The sequence below is a fragment of the Carcharodon carcharias genome, chromosome 1 (genome assembly GCF_017639515.1).
Source record: "Carcharodon carcharias isolate sCarCar2 chromosome 1, sCarCar2.pri, whole genome shotgun sequence".
Taxonomy (NCBI): Eukaryota; Metazoa; Chordata; class Chondrichthyes; order Lamniformes; family Lamnidae; genus Carcharodon; species Carcharodon carcharias.
The window spans coordinates 178,020,712-178,041,366 of NC_054467.1; the positions used below are offsets into that span (position 1 = coordinate 178,020,712).

Sequence of the window (20,655 nt, forward strand, 5' to 3'; positions counted from 1 at the left end):
GTGGTGAGCTGCCTTTTTGAACCACTGCAGTCCTTGTGGTGTAGGTACACCCACAGTGCTGTTAGGGAGGGAGTTCCAGGATTTTGACCCAGCAACGGTGAAGGAACAGCAATATATTTCCAAGTCAGGATGGTGGGCGACTTGGAGGGGAACTTCCAGGTGGTGGTGTTTCCATGTATTTGCTGTCTTTGCACTTCTAGATGGTAGCAGTCGTGGGTTTGGAAGATGCTGCCTAAGGAGCTTTGGTGAGTTCCTGCAGAGCATCTTGTAGATTGTATACGCTGCTGTTACTGTTCATCTGTGTTGGTGGGAGTGAATATTTGTGGATGTGGTGTCAATCAAGTGGGCTGCTTTGCCCTGGATGGTGTCAGCTTCTTGAATGTTGTTGGAGCTGCACTCATCCAGGCAAGTGGAGAATATTCCATCACACTCCTGACTTGTGCCTTGTAGATAGTAGACAGGCTTTGGGGAGCCAGGAGGTGAGTTACTCACTGCAGGATTCCTAGCCTATGACCTGCTCTTGTAGCCATAGTATTTATATGGATAACCCAGTTCCATTCCTGGTCAATGGTCACCCCCAGGATGTTGATAGTGGGGAATTCAGTAATAGTAATGCCATTGAATGTCAAGAGATGATGGTTAAATTCTCTCTTGTTGGAAATAGTCATTGCCTGGCACTTGTGTGGCATGAATATTACTTGTCACTTTTCAGCCCAAGCCTGGATATTGTCCAGGTCTTGCTGTATTTGGACATGGACTGCTTCAGTAACTGAGGAGTCGTGAATGGTGCTGAACATTGTGCAATCATCAACGAGCATCCCCACTTCTGAACTTATGATGGGAGGAAGGTCATTGATGAAGCAGCTGAAGATGGTAGGGCCTAGGACACTACCCTGAGGAACTCCTGCATTGATGTCCTAGAACTGAGATAACTGACCTCCCTTCTCCTCTCATGTATGTACTCGTTGACCCATATTGGGTTCTGGTCAAGCAACATCATGGCTTTAAAATTCTCATCCATAAACCCTCCATGATCTTGCCTCTCCCTAGCTCTGTATCTCTTCCAGCTCCATAACCTTTGAGTCATCTGCACTCCTCAAATTCTGGCCTTTTGTGCATAGCAATTATAATTGCTCCACCAGTGTTGGCTGTGCCTTGAGTTGTCCAGACCCCACTGGTCTAGAACTCCCTCCCTACACCTCTGCACCTCACTTTCCTCCTTTGAGACAGTACTTAAAACCTGCCTCTTCAACCAAACTTTTGTTCATCTGATCTAATATCGCCTTATGTGGCTTGGCATCATACTTTGTTTTATAATGCTCCCGTAAAACTCCTTGGGACATTGTTGTTGTTGGACAAGTGACCTAACTATTGCTCCAGGTGGAGGACTTACAAATACCTTATACAATAACAACTTTTATTTATATAGTGTCTTTAAAGTAGTAAAAATTCCCCACAGTGCTTCACAGAAATGCAAAATTTCACACAAAGCCATATAGAGAAATATAAGAAGTGAATAAAACTTGGTCAAAGGGGCATATTTTAATGAGCGATTTAAAGGAAGGAGAGAGGGATGGGAGAGGATTAGAGAAAGAATTTCTGATCTCACGCAGCTGAAAACTTGTCCTTGGTTGAGCAATGAAGCACATGGAGGCAGAAAAGGCCAGAATTGGACAAGCACAGTGATCTGAGGACGGTTGATCTGGAGGAGGTTGTGGATATAGAGAAGAATTTGAACTTAAAATTATCATCCTTAACAGTCATATAATCTATTTCAAATTGCACTCTATTGTTCTCCCGAGAGAATCTAGTATATTATTTGCCTTTTCTATCCACAACCAGGCCTTGAGCAAATTGTTACGTATATTTAATTCCATTAAATTCAAACATCACTATCTTCATCAATGTGTTGTACAACTGCAACACATACTGACACTGTTGGGCCAAGGTGTTGCACTGTGTAGCACTGGTATAGTTTCTGTTAAGCCAATAGACAAGGGGATGTATTGTCAGCACATTAAGGGTTTGTACACAAATACATATTTTAGACTTAAGTCTTCTTGCTTGCATTGTTCCCCACTTTTGTCTTGTAACCCTCTCCTCCATTTTGGGATTAACTGTTGGGGGCAGAGGCCATAGTATGACTCCAATTTTGTTGTTGAGGGTAAGGTGATGGATGGTAACTGGAGCCTGTTATATGAATTATTCTCTTATAATGGTTCTGACAAGCATTACATTGATACTCAACTTAAGAACAGTTGTGGCTCAGGTCTACAGAAAAAGTATTTAAAAAGAATAAATTGCAAATGCTGAGATAAAATTATAAAAATAATGGACATGAATCCAAAAGAGACAAAAAATAGGTTAATGTCCAGTCAGAATTGCAGAAGTATTAACATATTTTTCTCTTTTCATATCTCAACAGACTTGCTGTGCACTTATTTTTCTTTATAATTCTGAAAACATAAGGTTTCTGATGTGAAAGGCTTGCTGTGTACAACAGATAGTCAATTACATTTCATTGTTTAGCATAAATCCCAGTAATTCCACTGTAATGTAAGTTTGCACTGGGTTAGTTAGTTGATTATCTTGCTGAGAACTCTGCAGGTTCAGATCCAAAGTTTCAGTATCTCCTTGTAATTTTTTGTCCACGTTGCAGCAATTATCAAACACAGGATCGCTTGAGCTATCTAGACCTGGTGCAATTTGCGACTCCGTCACATTTAAGGAGTTCTTCAAATATGGATTGGTTTTAGCTATTGGTTGAAACACATCATTTTCATCAGTATTTTGTGGACACCAGTTTTCTTCCGCTCCTTCAACTGCATTTATTTCAGTTTCAAAGTCGCTTGTACATTTTTGCGAAGTAATTGAAAGTAGCGGCTGTTTTGACAATGACCTGCTAATGTCAGGGATTTGGCTTTTGTAGCCTTGCTCCAAGACCGTGTACATTACTGTATTCATAGACTGTAACAAATTATCCTTTTCACCATTTGAAGTGCTCTGTTGAGGGGGAGACACAGTAAGGGAAAATTCTAATTCTGCTGTGTGAAGCTGTGAAGTTTTTTCTTTCCTTACAGGTTGTAGCATGCTTTCCTCAGACAGAGATAAGACTTCAACCGTGCTGAAGTCAGTGTTGAAATCACTCCCTGGATTCAGTAGTTTAGGGGTTTGGCCATTCTTGAAAGAGAAAAGAAGAAGTTAATCCTTCTGGCAAAATAATATTCTCTTTTCTCCAATACTGCTATCTGCCTGTGATTTTGTATTATTTCCAAGGTGCCATTGCCACTTCCCACCCAGAGCCCATCGTTGATCCTCTCTATGAGTCTATGGATGCTGATTTGTTAAGTCAGTTATCATATTTTTTTCTAGTCCATGCCACTATTTTCACAAAGATTCGCACACCTTAATACTAATTTTGTTTTTTTCTCTGTATTGGCACTAACTGACTAAAATGAATCACTAGAAATGAACTGCACTTCCCCAGCAGGTAGTCAGTCACATGCTGCTTGAGGTTTACGCTAGATGGTCATTTTCTAACCTTCAGTTTAAATGGAGTTAACATTCATGATAACTTGTGTCATACCCAGTATATTATGAAATTTCAATCAATACTTTTTAAAAGCTGGACACAAACTAATGAATGCTGCAAATCATGTGACCTTTGACATTTGCACTACAGACAGTACCAAGCCTCAAATGAATACCTAATTAAATATGGACATTCACAGCCACCCATGGAATTCACACAGCTCTTTGTTTAAGGATTGGCCAACATACAAGAACATGGAATTTCGAGACTGCCTGATTCCCACTTTCATACTGAACAAAAGGGAAGATTGAAATTCAATTGGTGACAGACAGAAATGAATAGCCCCTATCACTGTCCCACTGTATCATGATGACTGTCTCAATCTCTCAGAGGTGTTAACCCACAGCTCAGAATGTGGAATCAACATGAACACAACATCTTTTTGGAAAACGACTTGTACTTGTGAAAAGTCGCATGGTGAGACAGCTATGTTATCTTTGTTTGCTTACTGCAAACAGCTCTTAGCTGATCCTTTTAGTTCCACCAAAGCCATCAAACAAGCTGTACAGCCATCTGAACCAGATTCATAAACAAGCTGTGAGACATCGGATAGCCAAAACACATAATGTGTTCCAGTTAAAACTTACCTGAGAACCAACCCCTTAGAAATTCAACCTGCTGTGAGCCCTTTCATTACAAAACCCTCATTCCAACTTTAAAAGCATCAAAACCATCCAAGAAACTACAAGCCTGCCAAGCAGGAGACCAGGAATCACAAATCAGAGACTGACATAACTATAGCCTTTAAAAATGCATGACTTTTATCTGTATCTAATCTTTGTTCTTCTGTGTATGTGTGAGAGAATGAGCATGCCTGATGTTACATTTAATTCAGGATAAGTGTGTGAGAATAAATAACCTTTATTTTTAAACTCACAAAAGCTTGTTGTTGAATTAGTTAATTGGGATACACACTCAAACAGGATAAGAAAAGGCACAGCTTTGTCTATATAAAACATACGGATCACAGTAAGAGAGCACATAAATTCTGTCTGTGACAAATGACATCCTACATTCTGAATGCTAATTGGCTTTTAATAAGTAATGAATGGAGCTCTCCTCAGTGCCATTTCTATTGCTAGTACGTGTCAATTTGGCTCAGTGATAGCATTCTCACCCAAGTCAAAAGTTTGATGGTTTAAGTCCCTCTCCAGGACATGCGCATATTATCTAAGCAAACACTTTAGTGCTATGCTGAAGAAGGAGCTGTCTTTTGAATGAGGAGCTAAACAGAGGCCCCATCAGCCTGCTGATGCCTCACAGTATTCAAACAAACGCAGGGAATCCTTATGGTGCCCTGGATAACATCTATCCTTCAAGTCAGACCAGCATAACTGATTAACTGGTTATTTGTCTAATGCACTATTTTAGGAACCTTGCAATACACAATTTGGCTGCCACATTTGTCTATGAAACAACAGATTACTTTCCAAAATAATTCATTGACTGTAAATTACAAGCATCTAGGTTAACTAACAGCAGGTTATCACTGCTTTCCTTCTCATAGCTACCACTGACTTTATGTATAATCAATATCAAGCAATTCGAATTAGCTCCACAAGTTCGTAAGTCCAAGTACACTAACAGTCTTAACCACTTCTCCTGTGCTATATGTTTTTAAATTAAAGGGGCTGATAGTACAATGGCAGTTGCCAATGCACTGAAATATACTGGCAGCTCACTCTCCAGCAAATCAAGCACAGAGGCCAGAGGTCTACAAAGACCTCAGCATGCTTCAGTATGAACAGCAAGTGCAAATGGGGCTAGAAATCAATGCACGATTTGTACACTAGGCTCATTAGGCCAACTGAGTTGTAATTAAATGCTGTATCCAGTCATAACACACCTAAGAAGTACACATTTCGAATGAGCACCAAAGGAGAAGCAGCTTTTTCATTAAAAAAGAAGTTGATCATCTCCACCCTCTTCCTCCCACCTCTGCCATGTTTGGAAATGGCAGCCAACAGTCCTTTGCTGGCTGCATGCTACCCAATGATGTGTCCCTTACACTTCCAGCACATTGTGAGACATGCACACAGAGTAAATTACACATTATAGAGTAAAGCAAGGTGAGGTCAACAGGTGCTGTGATGCATCACTAGCCCCAAAATGTCCTGAGAAATCATCTCCACTCACTAAACTCTAACCATCTTCCATTGTTCAATCAGTAGGTGGGGCAGGACTGCCTGGATATTTTATAGAGCAACATATGATTATATCTTACAGAAACTTTACAGCATTAATATATACCAGAAGTATTATTAATTAGGACACATTAGTATCAATCTCTTGCATGTATTTTACGAAACATTCAATCACTGTTTTTATTTTTGTGATAGCCAACTAGATGGTACCTAATAAAAGTGCAAATGAGAAAGATCAGAATCTAAGCTGTAAAAAGAATGTGACAACTTTTTACATTAAAATCATTTCAAGGTAGAAAATAAAAATTTACGGAGAAAACGTGGATTTTTCTGTTGCTTGAATTTAGAAAAACACCCATCTGTTTGACCTGTGTCATCACCAAATTATAAATTACACCCAAAGTGATGTAATGATAAGGACTGTTAGACAAAAAATAATTAATACCACATCACATAAATTTTCTAATCAAAGTAAATTATATTTAGATTAGATGATGCAAATCAGTTCCTCTGTCTTCAAAAGGTGTCACAAACATACAAATCAAGTTAAAATAAAAGCAAAATACTGCAGAAGCTGGAAAAATAAACAAGAGGTCTTCCACCTGAAATGCTAACTCTCTTCTTCTCTCCTGGCCTGCTGAGTATTTCCAACATTTTCTGTTTCTGTACCAAATTAAAACCTCCTCTACAAATCAAAATCATAAGGGCAGAATAAGTATACCTTATATTGACATTCATGAAACCAATCAGCCAAAGTGCTGCCTGCTGGATCTGCAACATCAGGCCAAATGCGCTTTTTAATCCTGAAAGAGTCAGAGGTGATTATTATATTTATAATTTTGGTCATAGGAAATAAAACATTTTACAAGTTTTCACCTTCTCAGTTTCCTCAGGAATGTGAGAACTGAAAAACCTACTTCAGATTAACACAATACTACATTATTAAACTCAACCTATGGATATAAGCAAAGTACAAACAAAGCTTACCACTTAAGTGGAATATAAGAGTTGGTGACAAAGTCCCACAAGTATAAGCTACTTTCATTGGCAGAATTTTACGCCAGCAGGATTTTACGCTCCGCCAAAGTCAATGGACTTATGAACAGCTCGCCACATTTCTATGGCCCCGCCCCGCCATGATGGAGGCGTAAAATTCCACCCTATGTCTCCAGTATATAAAACCAATACTAATGAAGTCAAATGACCCCTTTATTGTCCTTGTGAACAAAAAGGGCCAGATTTTCATGGAATTGGACAGACTCAAAAGGCCTTTAAAAATGGTGGATGGGACCTGGATACACAAGTCTCATCCCCTTTTTGACAGATCTTTTTTGCCAGGAAAAGGAAAGGGGCAAGGCATGAATAACACAGATGGGAAACTCAAACTCAGTAGGGCTATTTGAATGTTGAGTTCAAACAGACCCCATTTTCGGTGTCCCAAAGGCCTTAGCCTGCAGAGTTGGAATCATTATTTTGTGGAGGAGGCGTAAACACTCTTGCAGAGTAGTTAATGTCTGGTTAAGTGTCATGATCTGGAAGTGATTAAAAACCATAGCCCTTTAAAAATGAAAAAAAAAACAGACTGCAGTTGTCAGTTAGAGTGAAAATATAGACACTGGAGTGCATTGATTGACAGGCCATCTGGTATAGCTTAGACAAAAAACTGTTCCTGCAGTTTCAATAGACTTCACTGTTGATATTTCCCAAGGGTCATTATTACAGCTGAGTCCGTTATGAATGCTTCGCTGAGTTTCAAAACCTAAAAACCACTTATTGCTGCAGGTGGCTGAGTTCACATTTTGATGAAGAGTTTTAGGAGGCTATTCAAGGATTAGTTGTCTTTGATGTGGTTAGTGAATAGAAGTTCTTCTGTTTTTACAACAGATTGACCACTTGAGGGGATTTAAATTTTTTAGATAGGTTTCATGAATGAGTTTTTTTTCAATATGAGTTGAAAGTGACTGCCCTTGACATTAAGGCAGCATTTTACTAAGTGTGGAATCAAGAAGCCCTAGGAAGACTGAAGTCAATGCAAATTGGGGGAAAACTCTCCACTGGTTGGAGTCATACCTAGCACAGAGGAAGATGATTGTGATTGTTGGAGGTCAATCAACTCAGTCCTAGGACAGTGCTGCAGGAGTTCCTCAGTGTAGTGTCCTAAGCCTAACCATCTTCAGCTGCCTCATCAATGACCTTCCGGCTATCATAAGGTCAGAAATGGGGATGTTCACAAACGATTGCACAATTTTCAGCACCAGCCACAATTCCTCAGATACTGAAGCAGTCCATGTCCACATAATTTGAGCCATACAAGTGCCAAGCAATGACCATCTCCAACAAGAGAGAATCTAACCATTGCCCCTTGACATTCAATGGCATGACCATCACTAAATATCCAACTATCAACATCCTGGGGATTACCATTGGCCAGAAACTGAACTGGACTAGCCATATAAATGCTGTGGCTACAAGAACAGGTCAGAGGCTAGGAATCTTGTGGCAAGTAACTCACTTAGTGACTACCCAAAGCTTGTCCACCATCCACAAGGCACAAGTAAAGAGTGTGATGGAATACTATCCCCTTGCCCGGATGAGTGCAGCTCTAACAACACTCAGGAAGCTTGACACCATCCAGGACACAGCAGCCCACTTGATTGGCACCCCATTCACCACCTTAAACATTCACTCCCTCCACTCTGAAGCACTGTGTACCATCTACAAGGTGTACTGCTGCAACTCATCAAGGCTCCTTGGACAGCATCTCCCAAACCGATAACCTAGACAGACAAGGGCAACAGAGACGTGGGAACACCACCACCTGGAAGTTCCCCTCCAAGTCACACACCATCCTGACTTGGAACTATATCACCGTTCCTTCACTGTCGCTGGCTCAAAATCCTGGAATTCCCTCCTCTACACCACATGGAGTGCAGTGGTTCAAGAAGACTGCTCACCACCACCTTCTCAAAGGCAATTAGGAATGGGCAATAAATGCTGACCTGGACAGTGATGCCCACATCCATGAATGAATATGAGAAACAGACCAAGTGTGCAGTGGGAGTTCTTTTAGGTGTTCAGAAGGTTAATTTTTTCCATCTCCACTTGACTCCTGAGAATTTCCCTGGATTGTGGGTGAATGTGGGTATGGAGGATACATGGAGGCATCAAAAGGGCATGGAGATGGCAATGGGGTTATGAAGGGGCATGGGAGTATGAGGAGGTACAGAGATGACATGGGAGTGTGGGGGCATGGCTTTATAGGGGCATGGAGGTGGCATGGCGTTGGGTAGAGGTATGAGGGGTGAGGGCTAGATGGCCTAAAGTCCATTAATGCAATTGGGCTGAAGTCTCAAAGAACTGAGATGGGCCTTTGAACCAGTTTGACTCATCACTCGCCCATCTCTGTGGCAACATCCCAAGGCTGGGGGGGCCTAACTCCATCTCACCCTTGCCTCCCTGGAATGAAAATATAGCAGGTGAGAGCCCTCTCAAAAGAAATGGATCTGTTGAGTTGGGAAATTTCCTGACTTGAGCTCCCCATTTCAAAGACGAAAATACAGCCCAAATTTTCATCTCCGCCATTAGGATGTCCTCTGCCATATAGTGCGGCGCTATCATGGGGCTAAGCGAGACAAACAAAGGACAGGTCCAGAAGTCCAACACTGAAAAGCTGTGGCTCATTAACTGCAGCAGAATACTTGGGTTGAGAAGTGGCAAGGCACTTCTATGTCACAAACGTGCCAGGCAATGATCATGTCCAATAAGTGGGGGTCTAACTTGACATTCATTGGCATTACCATTGCTGATTCCGCCACAATCTACTTCCTGGGGGTCACCATTGACCAGAAGCAACTAAAAAAATGCATAAATGCCCTGGCTGCCATAGCAGGTCTGAAGCTGGGAGTTCTGCAGCAAGTGGCTCACTGCTGACTTCCCAAAACCTGTCCAGCACCTACAGGCACAAACCAAGAGGACAACACTCAATAAGCTTCACACCATCAAGGATAAAGCAGCCCTGTTTATAAGCACCTTGATCCACTAGCCTAAAAATCCAACCACTCCAACATTGGTGTACTGTGGCTGGACTGTGTACTATATACAAATAATTTGCAGGCTTCTTCAGCAGTGTCTCAAATGTCAGCGATCTCTATGACAGCATTGAGGGTGTGCCTTCACCATGCAGGACTGCAGCGATTCAAACAGAAGGCCCACCACCACATACAAGGAATGGCAACAAAATATAGGCCTTACCAGAGACACCCACATCCTGAGAATGGATAATAACATTCAAAAAGCAGTCTGGGTCTGAGGGAAACAACTCCAGACATTTATTTTCACAGCAATTGGCCTGCTGTATACAGTGGTTCAAAAATGTTACCAGGTTGAATTTATTTATTTTAAAATCTGCCCTGGAGTGCCACTTTGGGCTGCAGTAGAGTGCTTAAGTTGGAGTTTGGCGACTGAGGGAATTTAAGAGTTAATTTCTATTTAAAGTCTAGTCTTTCTTTAATTTAGTAATGAATTAAAAGTTGATGTTTGGGGTGGAAGAAAGTGAGTTTTAGGCCAGCTTTAAAACAGGGTTTATACAGGCTCTGCTTGCAGCTACAACTAGTTAATTAGAGAACTGGCTTACACAGGTTTTCAGAGGCTAGATTCAGGGAGTATAAAAACAGGCCATCTTACAATGCTGACTTTGTCCGCACTGGAACACTGCTTTGGACTGCAGTAGAGTGCTTAAGTTGGACTTTAGTGACTGAGGGAGATTGGTGGGGAGCAAACAAGGTGATCCTTTGTGTACCATGAGTATGGTTGGGTAAGTATTTACTACTTTTATCGATTATAGTTTTTAAGGTCTTATTTTGTGGTTCATCATTTGTAAGGGCTATATTCTGTAACAACGAGCAGCAGAGAAGAAGGGCCCTACAGTAATTGATATTATTTGATATTAAGTGTCTTCTAAAATGTTGAATTTAATTTAAAGGGGTAAGTCATGGCAGGAGAGCTCAAAGTGATGGTGTGCTCCTCCTGTTCTATGTGGGAAGCCAGGAACATTTCCAGTGCCCGGGGCCAGCATGTGTGTAGGAAGTGCCTCCAGCTGCTGCTCCTGGAAGCCCGATTTCCGAGCTAGAACGGCAGCTGGGGTCACTGTGGAGCATCCGTAAGGTGGAGAGTATCATGGATAGCACATATAGAGAGGTGGTCACACCGCAGGCTAAGAGTCCACAGGCAGGAAGGGAATGGGTGACCACCAGACAGAGCAAGAGGACTAGGAAGGCAGTGCAGGAATCTCCTGTGGCTATTCCCCTGCAAAACTTTTAGACCGCTTTGGATACTGTTGAGGGGAATGGCCTCTCAGGGGAAAGCAGCAACAGCCAAATTCATTGCACTACAGTTGGCTGTGCTACACAGGAGAGGAGTAAAAAGTGTGGGAATGCACTAGTTATAGGGGATTCAATTGTAAGGGGAATAGATAGGCGTTTCTGTGGCTGCAAACGAGACTCCAGGATGGTATCGTGCCTCCCTGGTGATAGGGTCAAGGATGTCTCAACGCGGCTACAGGACATTCTGAAGGGAGAGGGTGAACAGCCAGTGGTCATGGTACACATTAGTACAAATGACATAGATTAAAAAAAGGGATGAGGTCCTAAAAGCAGAATATAAGGAGTTAGGAAGCAAGTTGAAAAGTAGGACCTCAAATGTAGTGATCTCAGGATTACTACCAGTGCCACGTTCTAGTCAGAATAGAAATGTCAGGATATATCAGATGAATATGTGGCTGAAGAGATGGTTTGAGGGGGAGGGTTTCAGATTCCTGGGATATTGGGACCAGTTCTGGGGGAGGTGGGGCCAGTACAAACTGGACAGGTTACACCTGGGCAGGACCGGGACTGATGTCCTAGGGGGAATATTTGCGAGAGTGGTTGGGGAGGGTTTAAACTAAAATGGTAGGGGGATGGGAACCTATGCAAGGAGTCAGAGGAGGGGGAACCAAGGACAAGGGCAAAAGACAGAAAGGGGAATAAGAAAAGTGATAAGCAGAGAAATCAAGAGCAAGAATCAAACAGGGCCTTAGTGAAAAATAGTGGGAACGGGACAAGTAACACGAGGAGGATTTGCAAAAAATTCGATGAATTAACCACGCAAATAGATGTAAACAGATATGATATAGTCGGGATTACGGAGACATGGCTGCAAGGTGACCAGGGATGGGAACTGAACATCAGTATTTAGGAAGGACAGACAAAAAAGAAAAGGCGGTGGAGTTGCATTGCTGATTAAAGAGGAAATTAACACAATAGTGAGGAAAGATATTAACTCCGACGATGTGGAATCTGTATGGGTAGAGCTGAGAAACACTAAGGGGCAAAAAACATTAGTGGGGGTTGTATATAGACCCCCAAACTGTAGTGGTGATGTTGGGCATTAAACAGGAAATTAGAGACGCATGCAATAAAGGAATATCCGTAATTATGAGTGAATTTAATCTGCATATAGATTGGGCAAATCAAATTAGTAACAATACCATAGAGGAGGAATTCCTGAAGTGTATGCGGGATGGTTTTCTGGATCAATACTTTGAGGAACCAACTAGAGAACAGGCCATCTTATACTGGGTATTGTGTAATGAGAAAGGAATAATTGGCAATCTAGTTATGCAAGGCCCCTTGGGGATGATTAACCATAACATGATACAATTATTCATCAAGATGGAGAGTGACATAGTTGATTCTGAGACTTGGGTCCTGAATCTTAATAAAGGAAACTACGATGATATGAGGCGCGAGTTGGCTATGATGGATTGGGAAACGTTACTTATAGGGATGACGCTAGATAGGCAATGGCAAACATTCAAGGAGCACATGGGTGAACTGCAACAATTGTTTATTCCTGTCTGGTGCAAAAGTAAAACAGGAAAGGTGGCCAAACCATGGCTTACAAGGGAAATTAGAGATAGTATTAGATCCAAGGAAGAGGCATACCAATTGGCCAGTTAAAACAGACCTGAGGATTGGAAGCAGTTTATAATTCAGCAAAGGAGGATCAAAGGATTGATTAAGAAGGGGAAAACAGAGTACAAGAGTAAGCTTGTGGGGAGCATAAAAACTGACTGTAGAAAGAACATACCTTTTATAGGTATGTGAAGAGAAAAAGATTGGTGAAGACAAATGTAGGCCCCTTACAGTCAGAAACGGGAATTTAAAATGGGGAACAAAGAAATAGCTGACCAACTAAATACATACTTTGGTTCTGTCTTCACAAAGGAGGACACAAAAAACACACCAGAAACGTTGGGCAACATAGGGTTTAGTGAGAGGGAGGAGCTGAAAAAAATCAGTATTAATAGGGAAATGGTGTTGGGGAAATTGATGGGATTGAAGGCCGATAAATCCCCAGGGCCTGATAGTCTACATCCCAGAGTACTTAAGGAAGTGGCCCGAGAAATAGTGGATGCTTTGGTGGTCATCTTCTGATATTTTATAGACTCTGGAACAGTTCCTACAGGTTGGAGGGTAGCTAATGTAACCCCACTATTTAAAAAGGGAGGTAGAGAGAAAACAGGGAATTATAGACCAGTCAGCCTGACATCGGTAGTGGGGAAAATTCTAGATGCAATTATAAAAGATTTAATAGCTGAGCACGTGGAAAACAGTGGCAGAATCGGACAGAGTCAGCATGGATTTATGAAAGGGAAATCATGCTTGACAAATCTACTGGGATTTTACAAGGATATAACTAATAGAGTTGGTGAGGGGGAGCCAGTGGATGTGGTTTGTTTGGACTTTCAGAAGGCTTTAGACAAAGTCCCACATAAGAGATTAGCGTGTAAAATTAAAGCGCATGTGATTGAGGGTAGTGTATTGAGATGGATAGAAAACTGGTTGGCAGGCCGGAAATAAAAAGTAGGAATAAACGGGTCTTTTTATTGGCAGGCAGTGACTAGTGGGGTACCGCAGGGATCGGTGCTGGGACCCCAGCTATTCACAATATATATTAATGATTTAGATGAGGGAACTAAATGTAATATCTCCAAATTTACAGATGACACAAAGCTGGGTGGGAAGGTGAGCTGTGAGGAGGATCCAGAGATGCTTCAGTGTGATTTGGACAAGCTGAGTGAGTGGGCAAATGCATGGCAGATGCAGTATAATGTGGATAAATGTGAGGTTATCCACTTTGGTAGCAAAAACAGGAAGGCAGATTATTATCTGAATGGCTATAAATTGAGAGAGGGGAATTTGCAAAGAGACCTGGGTGTCCTCATACACCAGTCCCTGAAGGTAAGCATGCAGGTGCAGCAGGCGGTAAAGAAGGCAAATGGTATGTTGGCCTTCATAGCGAGAGAATTCGAGTACAGGAACAGGGATGTCATGCTGCAATTATACAGGGCCTTGGTGAGACCACACCTGGAATATTGTGTGCAGTTTTGGTCTCCTTATCTGAGGAAGGATGTTCTTGCTATAGAGGGAGTGCAGCGAAGGTTTACCCGATGATTCCTGGGATGGAGGGACTGACATATGAGGACAGATTGAGTCAGTTTGGATTATATTCGCTGGAGTTCAGAAGAATGGGGGGAATCTCATAGAAACCTATAAAATTTTAACAGGACTAGACAGGGTAGATGCAGGAAGGATGTTCCAAATGGTGGGGGAGTCCAGAACCAGGGGCCACAGTCTGAGGATACGGGGTGGACCATTTAGGACGGAGATGAGGAGAAATTTCTTCACCCAGAGAGTGGTGAGCCTGTGGAATTCGCTATCACAGAAAGTAGTTGAGGCCAAAACATTGTATGTTTTCAAGAAGGAGTTAGATATAGCTCTTGGGGCGAAAGGGATCAAAGGAAATGGGGAGAAAGCAGGAGCAGGCTATTGATTTGGATGATCAGCCATGATCATAATGAATGACGGAGCAGGCTCAAGGGGCCGAATGGCCTGTTCCTGCTCCTATTTTCTATGTTTCTGTGTTTATCCTGACTTTTCACCAAGAGTGGGTGTTTCCTTTCACCTTTTTGTACTCCTCTTAGTGATTAAATAACGGGATTCTATTAGAATGGGATTCTATTGGGGTGGTATTCTATTGGAGGGATTCTATTGGAATGAGATTCTTTTAGAATGGGATTCTATTGGAATGGTATTCTATTGGAGGGATTGTATTGGAATAAGATTCTTTTAGAATGGGATTCTATTGGAATGGTATTCTATGGGAGGGATTGTATTGGAATGGGATTCTATTGGAGGGATTGTATTGGAATGAGATTCTTTTAGAATGGGATTCTATTGGAATGGTATTCTATGGGAGGGATTCTATTGGAATGGGATTCTATTGAGGTGGGGAGGTAGAGGGGGGTGGGTAGAGGGGGTGGAGGAGGGGGGTGGGGGGTGGAGGAGAGGGGTGGGGGGGTGGAGACGGGGTGGGGGGGTGGAGGGGAGGGCTCTGGAGGCTGGTGGGGTGGGGCGCAAAGAGGAGGGGGTACCACCTTGGGAGAGTTCCCCGATAGATGCAGGGCACCCCCCCCCAAGAGAGGTACCCACCCATCCTTCCCGCTTTTGAGCCCAAGGTAGTGAAAGAGTGGCTGGCTTCCTTCATTCTGCCTCCCCCGGCCTCATATCCTATTGTGGCAGAGGCGGAAACAGGCCCTTAACTGGCCAGTTCAGAGCCTCAATAGGCTTAAGGGCAGGCAGGCTGGCTGATGCCTTACCCACCCGTCGTATTATGGGAGACTGCTCAGGGGTGAGTGAGACGGCGATGGACTAGCCACCCATTCTATTTTACATACCCGCCACCTGCAAATAGGCGGGGAGAGGTGTAAAATCCAACCCCGTTCCCCCACACCAACCCCCCCAATTTCTGAGAGTTTTTTGGCCAATTTTGGATAAAGAATAAGGAAAATCTTTTTCTAAGAGTACAATAGTATACAGTTAGTGTCAGGTTTGGCTAGTAAGAGGATATATCATGTAGAGTTCCCACTCCTGATCATTGTTCAATGATCATTACTGTAAAGAGCATATGTGGTGTTATATGGAACAGGACACCCCAGACATTAAGTGTGGTTAGGATACTTCCAGGAGGCCCACCCTGAAGGAAAAAATACTGCTCCAGAGTGGTCCTCTCCTTAAAATATGATCACCTTCCCCCCATACTTTCTTTGTGGCCTATAACACCCATTTCCTGTAAGGGAACGAGGTTCCAGTGCTGCAAGTGCAACCAGCAGTCCCATCACTGACTGCTGACATCAGACATTCCAGATCCCAACCCACAAACTTGTCCTCAAGCATCATGTGATACACATTGCAATGTCACAGAATATGTATCAACTTTACATTGTGTAAATTTCCATATTCAGTGTTGCCAGCACAGATCTCCAGGTGCAGGGAATGAGTATTGGAGAATTGGGCAGGTACTATTCAGCATTTCCCACCCATTCAATTCAGTTGTTGGAAAATCAACCCAATTGCCTGATTTTTCCCACATGCACTGTATGTGAAGGGTCTGTGCCTGGAGTGCTGATGACCAGAACTTACCCATTATTATTTGAAACGTCAAACATCAAAATATACTTACCTATGTTTATTTCTGAAACAGATTATCAAGAAATTTACTATTAGTAGGAAGCAGACAAGTACAGGCACCACAATCACCACAGTATCTTCTTGCTCTGTAATAAAATGATAAACTAGCTATTATTTTAAAGCAATACCAGTCACAACACAGATCATCATCTCATAATGCTTGTATTTCCCTTTAGATTTGACAAGACTTCCCTCAGTATTGTGTATCCACCATTTTGTTCCATTTACAGATACTGAAAGTTTTACCAGAAAATTCTGGTAAAGATCACCTTCTAAACTAAATGTCCATCCTGAGACCCACAGGCCAGATTGTGGCCCCTGAACTACTGTTCAAAATGCCGGTAAGACATTTAAGTGAAGTTGAAGATTCTGCAAGCGGCTGTTCCTCCAATCACTGGCCATTCGTCTCCTGCATTTGCTGCTGATCGGCTCATTTAGCAGCAAATGTGGGAGAGAAAGAGGTTGTGATTGGAGAAGAAATGAACACCGGGGGTGATGAGTATACTGGAGAAAAACAGAGATTTCCGGTGTGAGGGGAACAGAGAGAAAGACTGCTGGGCACCACAGGGAAAGGAGAGAGAGACAGCCGGGGGCCATGGGGAAGGAGAAACAGCCGGGGGCCATGGGGGAAGGAGAGACAGCTGGGGGCCATGGGGAAGGAGAGACAGCCAGGGGCCATGGGGGAAGGAGAGACTGCTGGGGGCCATGGGGGAAGGAGAGACTGCTGGGGGCCATGGGGGAAGGAGAGACAGCCGGGGGCCATGGGGGAAGGAGAGACTGCTGGGGGCCATGGGGGAAGGAGAGACTGCTGGGGGCCATGGGGGAAGGAGAGATGCTGGGGGCCATGGGGGAAGGAGAGACAGCCGGGGGCCATGGGGGAAGGAGAGACAGCCGGGGGCCATGGGGGAAGGAGAGACAGCCGGGGGCCATGGGGGAAGGAGAGACAGCCGAGGGCCATGGGGGAAGGAGACGCTGCCGGGGGCCATGGGGGAAGGAGAGACAGCCGAGGGCCACGGGGGAAGGAGACGCTGCCGGGGGCCATGGGGGAAGGAGAGACAGCCGGGGGCCATGGGGGAAGGAGAGACTGCTGGGGGCTATGGGGGAAGGAGAGACAGCCGGGGGCCATGGGGGAAGGAGAGACAGCCGGGGGCCATGGGGGAAGGAGAGACAGCCGACGGCCATGGGGGAAGGAGACGCTGCCGGGGGCCATGGGGGAAGGAGAGACAGCCGAGGGCCATGGGGGAAGGAGACGCTGCCGGGGGCCATGGGGGAAGGAGAAAAAGAGAGAGGGAGAGTGTGTGGGAGAGAGAGACTGTGAGAGAGTATGGTGCGTGTGTATGGGAGCAAGTGAGAGGGTGGTGTGTGTATGAGTGTGTGAGTGTGTGTGTGTGAGAGAGAGATACTGAGTGTGCGTGAGAGAGTAAGTGTACTTGTGCGAGAGAGAGAGTAAGAGTGTGCTGTGTGTATATGAGAGCATTAGTTCGTGTGAAGAGTGTGTGTGTGAGAGAGAGAGTGTGTGTGAGAGAAAGTGTGCGTGTGGATGAGAGAGAGAGTGTGTGTGTATGTGAGAGAGTGTGTCTTTGTGAGAGACAGAAAGTGAATGTGAGACACAGAAACAGTGAGTGTGAGGGAGTGTGTGTGAGAGAGAATGTGTGTGAGAGAGAAAGTGTAAGTGTGTATGAGTAAGTGTGTGTGTGAGAGAGAGAGAGAAACTGTGTGTGTGTGTGAGAGGGGGCGCGTGTGTGTGTGTGTGAGAGGGGGCGTGTGTGCGCATGTGTGTGTGTGTGTGAGAGGGGGGGTGTGTGTGCGCGTGTGTGTGTGTGTTTGTGTGAGAGGGGGGGTGTGTGTGTGAGAGAGAGGGCGTGTGTGTGTGTGAGAGGGGGGGTGTGTGTGTGTGAGAGAGAGGACGTGTGTGTGTGTGTGTGTGTGAGAGCGGGCGTGTGTGTGTGTGTGTGAGAGGGGGCGTGTGTGTGTGTGTGTGTGTGTGTGTGAGAGGGGACGTGTGTGTGTGTGTGTGTGTGTGAGAGGGGGCGTGTGTGGGTGTGTGTGTGTGAGAGAGGGCGTGTGTGTGTGTCTGTGAGAGAGGGCGTGTGTGTGTGTGTGTGTGAGAGGGGGCGTGTGTGTGTGTGTGTGTGTGTGTGAGAGAGGGCATGTGTGTGTGTGTGTGTGAGAGAGTGTGTGTGTGTGTGTGTGAGAGGGCGTGTGTGTGTGTGTGAGAGGGGGCATGTGTGTGTGTGTGTGTGTGAGAGAGGGCGTGTGTGTGTGTGAGAGGGGGCGTGTGTGTGTGTGTGAGAGGGGGCGTGTGTGTGTGTGAGAGAGGGCGTGTGTCTGTGTGTGAGAGAGGGCGTGTGTGTGTGTGTGTGAGAGAGGGCGTGTGTCTGTGTGTGTGAGAGGGGGCGTGTGTGTGTGTGAGAGAGGGCGTGTGTGTGTGTGTGCATGAGAGACAGAGCGTGTGTGTGTGAGACGGGGTGTGTGTGTGTGTGTGTGAGAGAGGGCGTGTGTGTGTGTGTGCGCGTGAGGGAGGCGTAAGTGTGTGCGTGAGGGGGGCGTGTGTGTGTGTGTGTGTGTGTGTGAGGGAGGCGTGTGTGTGAGAGAGGGCGTGTGTGTGTGTGTGTGTGTGAGGGGGCGTGTGTGTGAGAGAGGGCGTGTGTATGTGTGTGACAGGTGGCATGTGTGTGTCTGTGAGGGGGGCGTGTGTATGCGTGTGAGAGAGAGGGCGTGTGTGTGTGTGTGAGAGGGGGCGTGTGTGTGTGAGGGGGGCGTGTGTGTGTGTGTGAGAGAGGGTGTGTGTGTGTCTGTGTGTGTGTGTGAGAGAGGGCGTGTGTGTGTGTGAGAGGGGGCGTGTGTGTGCGTGTGAGAGCGAGGGCGTGTGTGTGTGTGTGAGAGGGGGCGTGTGTGTGTGAGGGGGGCGTGTGTGTGTGTGAGAGAGGGTGTGTGTGTGTCTGTGTGTGTGTGTGAGAGAGGGCGTGTGTGTGTGTGAGAGGGGGCGTGTGTGTGCGTGTGAGAGAGAGGGCGTGTGTGTGTGTGTGAGAGGGGGCGTGTGTGTGTGAGGGGGGCGTGTGTGTGTGTGAGAGAGGGTGTGTGTGTGTCTGTGTGTGTGTGTGAGAGAGGGCGTGTGTGTGTGTGAGAGGGGGCGTGTGTGTGTGAGAGGGGGCGGGTGTGTGTGAGAGGGGGCGTGTGTGTGTGTGTGAGAGAGGGTGTGTGTGTGTGTGTGTGAGAGAGGGCGTGTGTGTGTGTGTGTGTGACAGAGGGCGTGTGTGTGTGTGTGTGTGTATGTGTGTGAGAGGGGGCGTGTATGTGTGTGTGAGAGAGGGCATGTGTGTGTGAGAGAGGGCGTGTGTGTGTGTGTGTGACAGAGGGCGTGTGTGTGTGTATGTGTGTGAGAGGGGGCGTGTATGTGTGTGTGAGAGAGGGCATGTGTGTGTGTGAGACAGGGCGTGTGTGTGTATGTGTGTGAGAGGGGGCGTGTATGTGTGTGAGAGAGGGCATGTGTGTGTGTGAGAAGGGGCGTGTGTGTGTGTATGTGTGAGGGGGGCGTGCGTGTGTGTTTGTGAGAGGGTGTGTGTGTGTGTGTGTGTGAGTGTAAGAGAGGGCGTGTGTGAGAGAGGCGTGTGTGTGTGTGTGTGAGAGGGGGCGTGTGTGTGTGTGTGTTTGTGAGAGTGTGTGTGTGTGTGTTGTGTGTAAGAGAGGGCGTGTATGAGAGAGGCGTGTGTGTGTGAGAGAGGGCGTGTGTGTGTGTGTGAGAGGGGGGGCGTGTGTGTGTATGTGAATGAGAGACTGGGGGCGTGTGTGTGTGTGAATGAGAGACTGGGGGTGTGTGGGTGTGTGAATGAGAGACTGGGGGCGTGTTTGGGTGAATGAGAGACTGGGGGTGTGTTTGGGTGAATGAGAGACTGGGGGTGTGTGTGTGTGAATGAGAGACTGGGGGCGTCTGTGTATGAATGAGAGACTGCGGGCTTCTGTGTATGTGTGTGAGAGAGGTGCTGTGTGTGTGTGTGTGTGTGTGTGTGTGTGTGAGAGAGAGGGGTTTTGTGTGTGTGTGTGTGAGAGTTGGAGGGGCTGTGCGTGTGTGAGAGGGAAACTGTGTGTGTGTGTGTGTGTGTGTGTGAGAGAGGGGCTGTGTTTGTATGTGTGTGTGTGTGTATATGTGTGAGAGGGGCCGTGTGTTTGTGTGTGTGTCAGAGAGAGGGGCTGTGTGTATGTGTATGTGTGAGAGAGGGGCTGTGTATGTGTGTGTGTGTGTGTGTGAGAGAGGGGTTGTGTATGTGTGTGTGTGTGTGTGAGAGAGGGGCTGTGTTTGTGTGTGTGTGTGTGTGTGTGTGAGAGAGGGGCTGTGTTTGTGTGTGAGAGG

General features: G+C 45.3%; 1 protein-coding gene across 4 annotated transcripts in view; it reads right to left on the reverse strand.

Moving 5' to 3' along the window:
* Window positions 1-824: 824 nt before the first annotated feature.
* The window catches only part of LOC121284021 (interleukin-6 receptor subunit beta-like), a 173,355-nt gene continuing 153,524 nt past the window's right edge, over window positions 825-20,655 (reverse strand). For 3 of the 4 annotated variants that reach the window (XM_041198971.1, XM_041198961.1, XM_041198952.1), the window contains 3 exons: window positions 16,297-16,390; window positions 6,458-6,539; window positions 825-3,180 (listed from right to left, as the gene is read on the reverse strand). In XM_041198971.1, the coding sequence (XP_041054905.1) occupies window positions 2,512-3,180; window positions 6,458-6,539; window positions 16,297-16,390 (845 nt within the window). In that variant the 3' untranslated portion in view covers window positions 825-2,511. The remainder of the gene's footprint in view (window positions 3,181-6,457; window positions 6,540-16,296; window positions 16,391-20,655) is intronic. The other variant, XM_041198981.1, reaches the window with a different exon arrangement.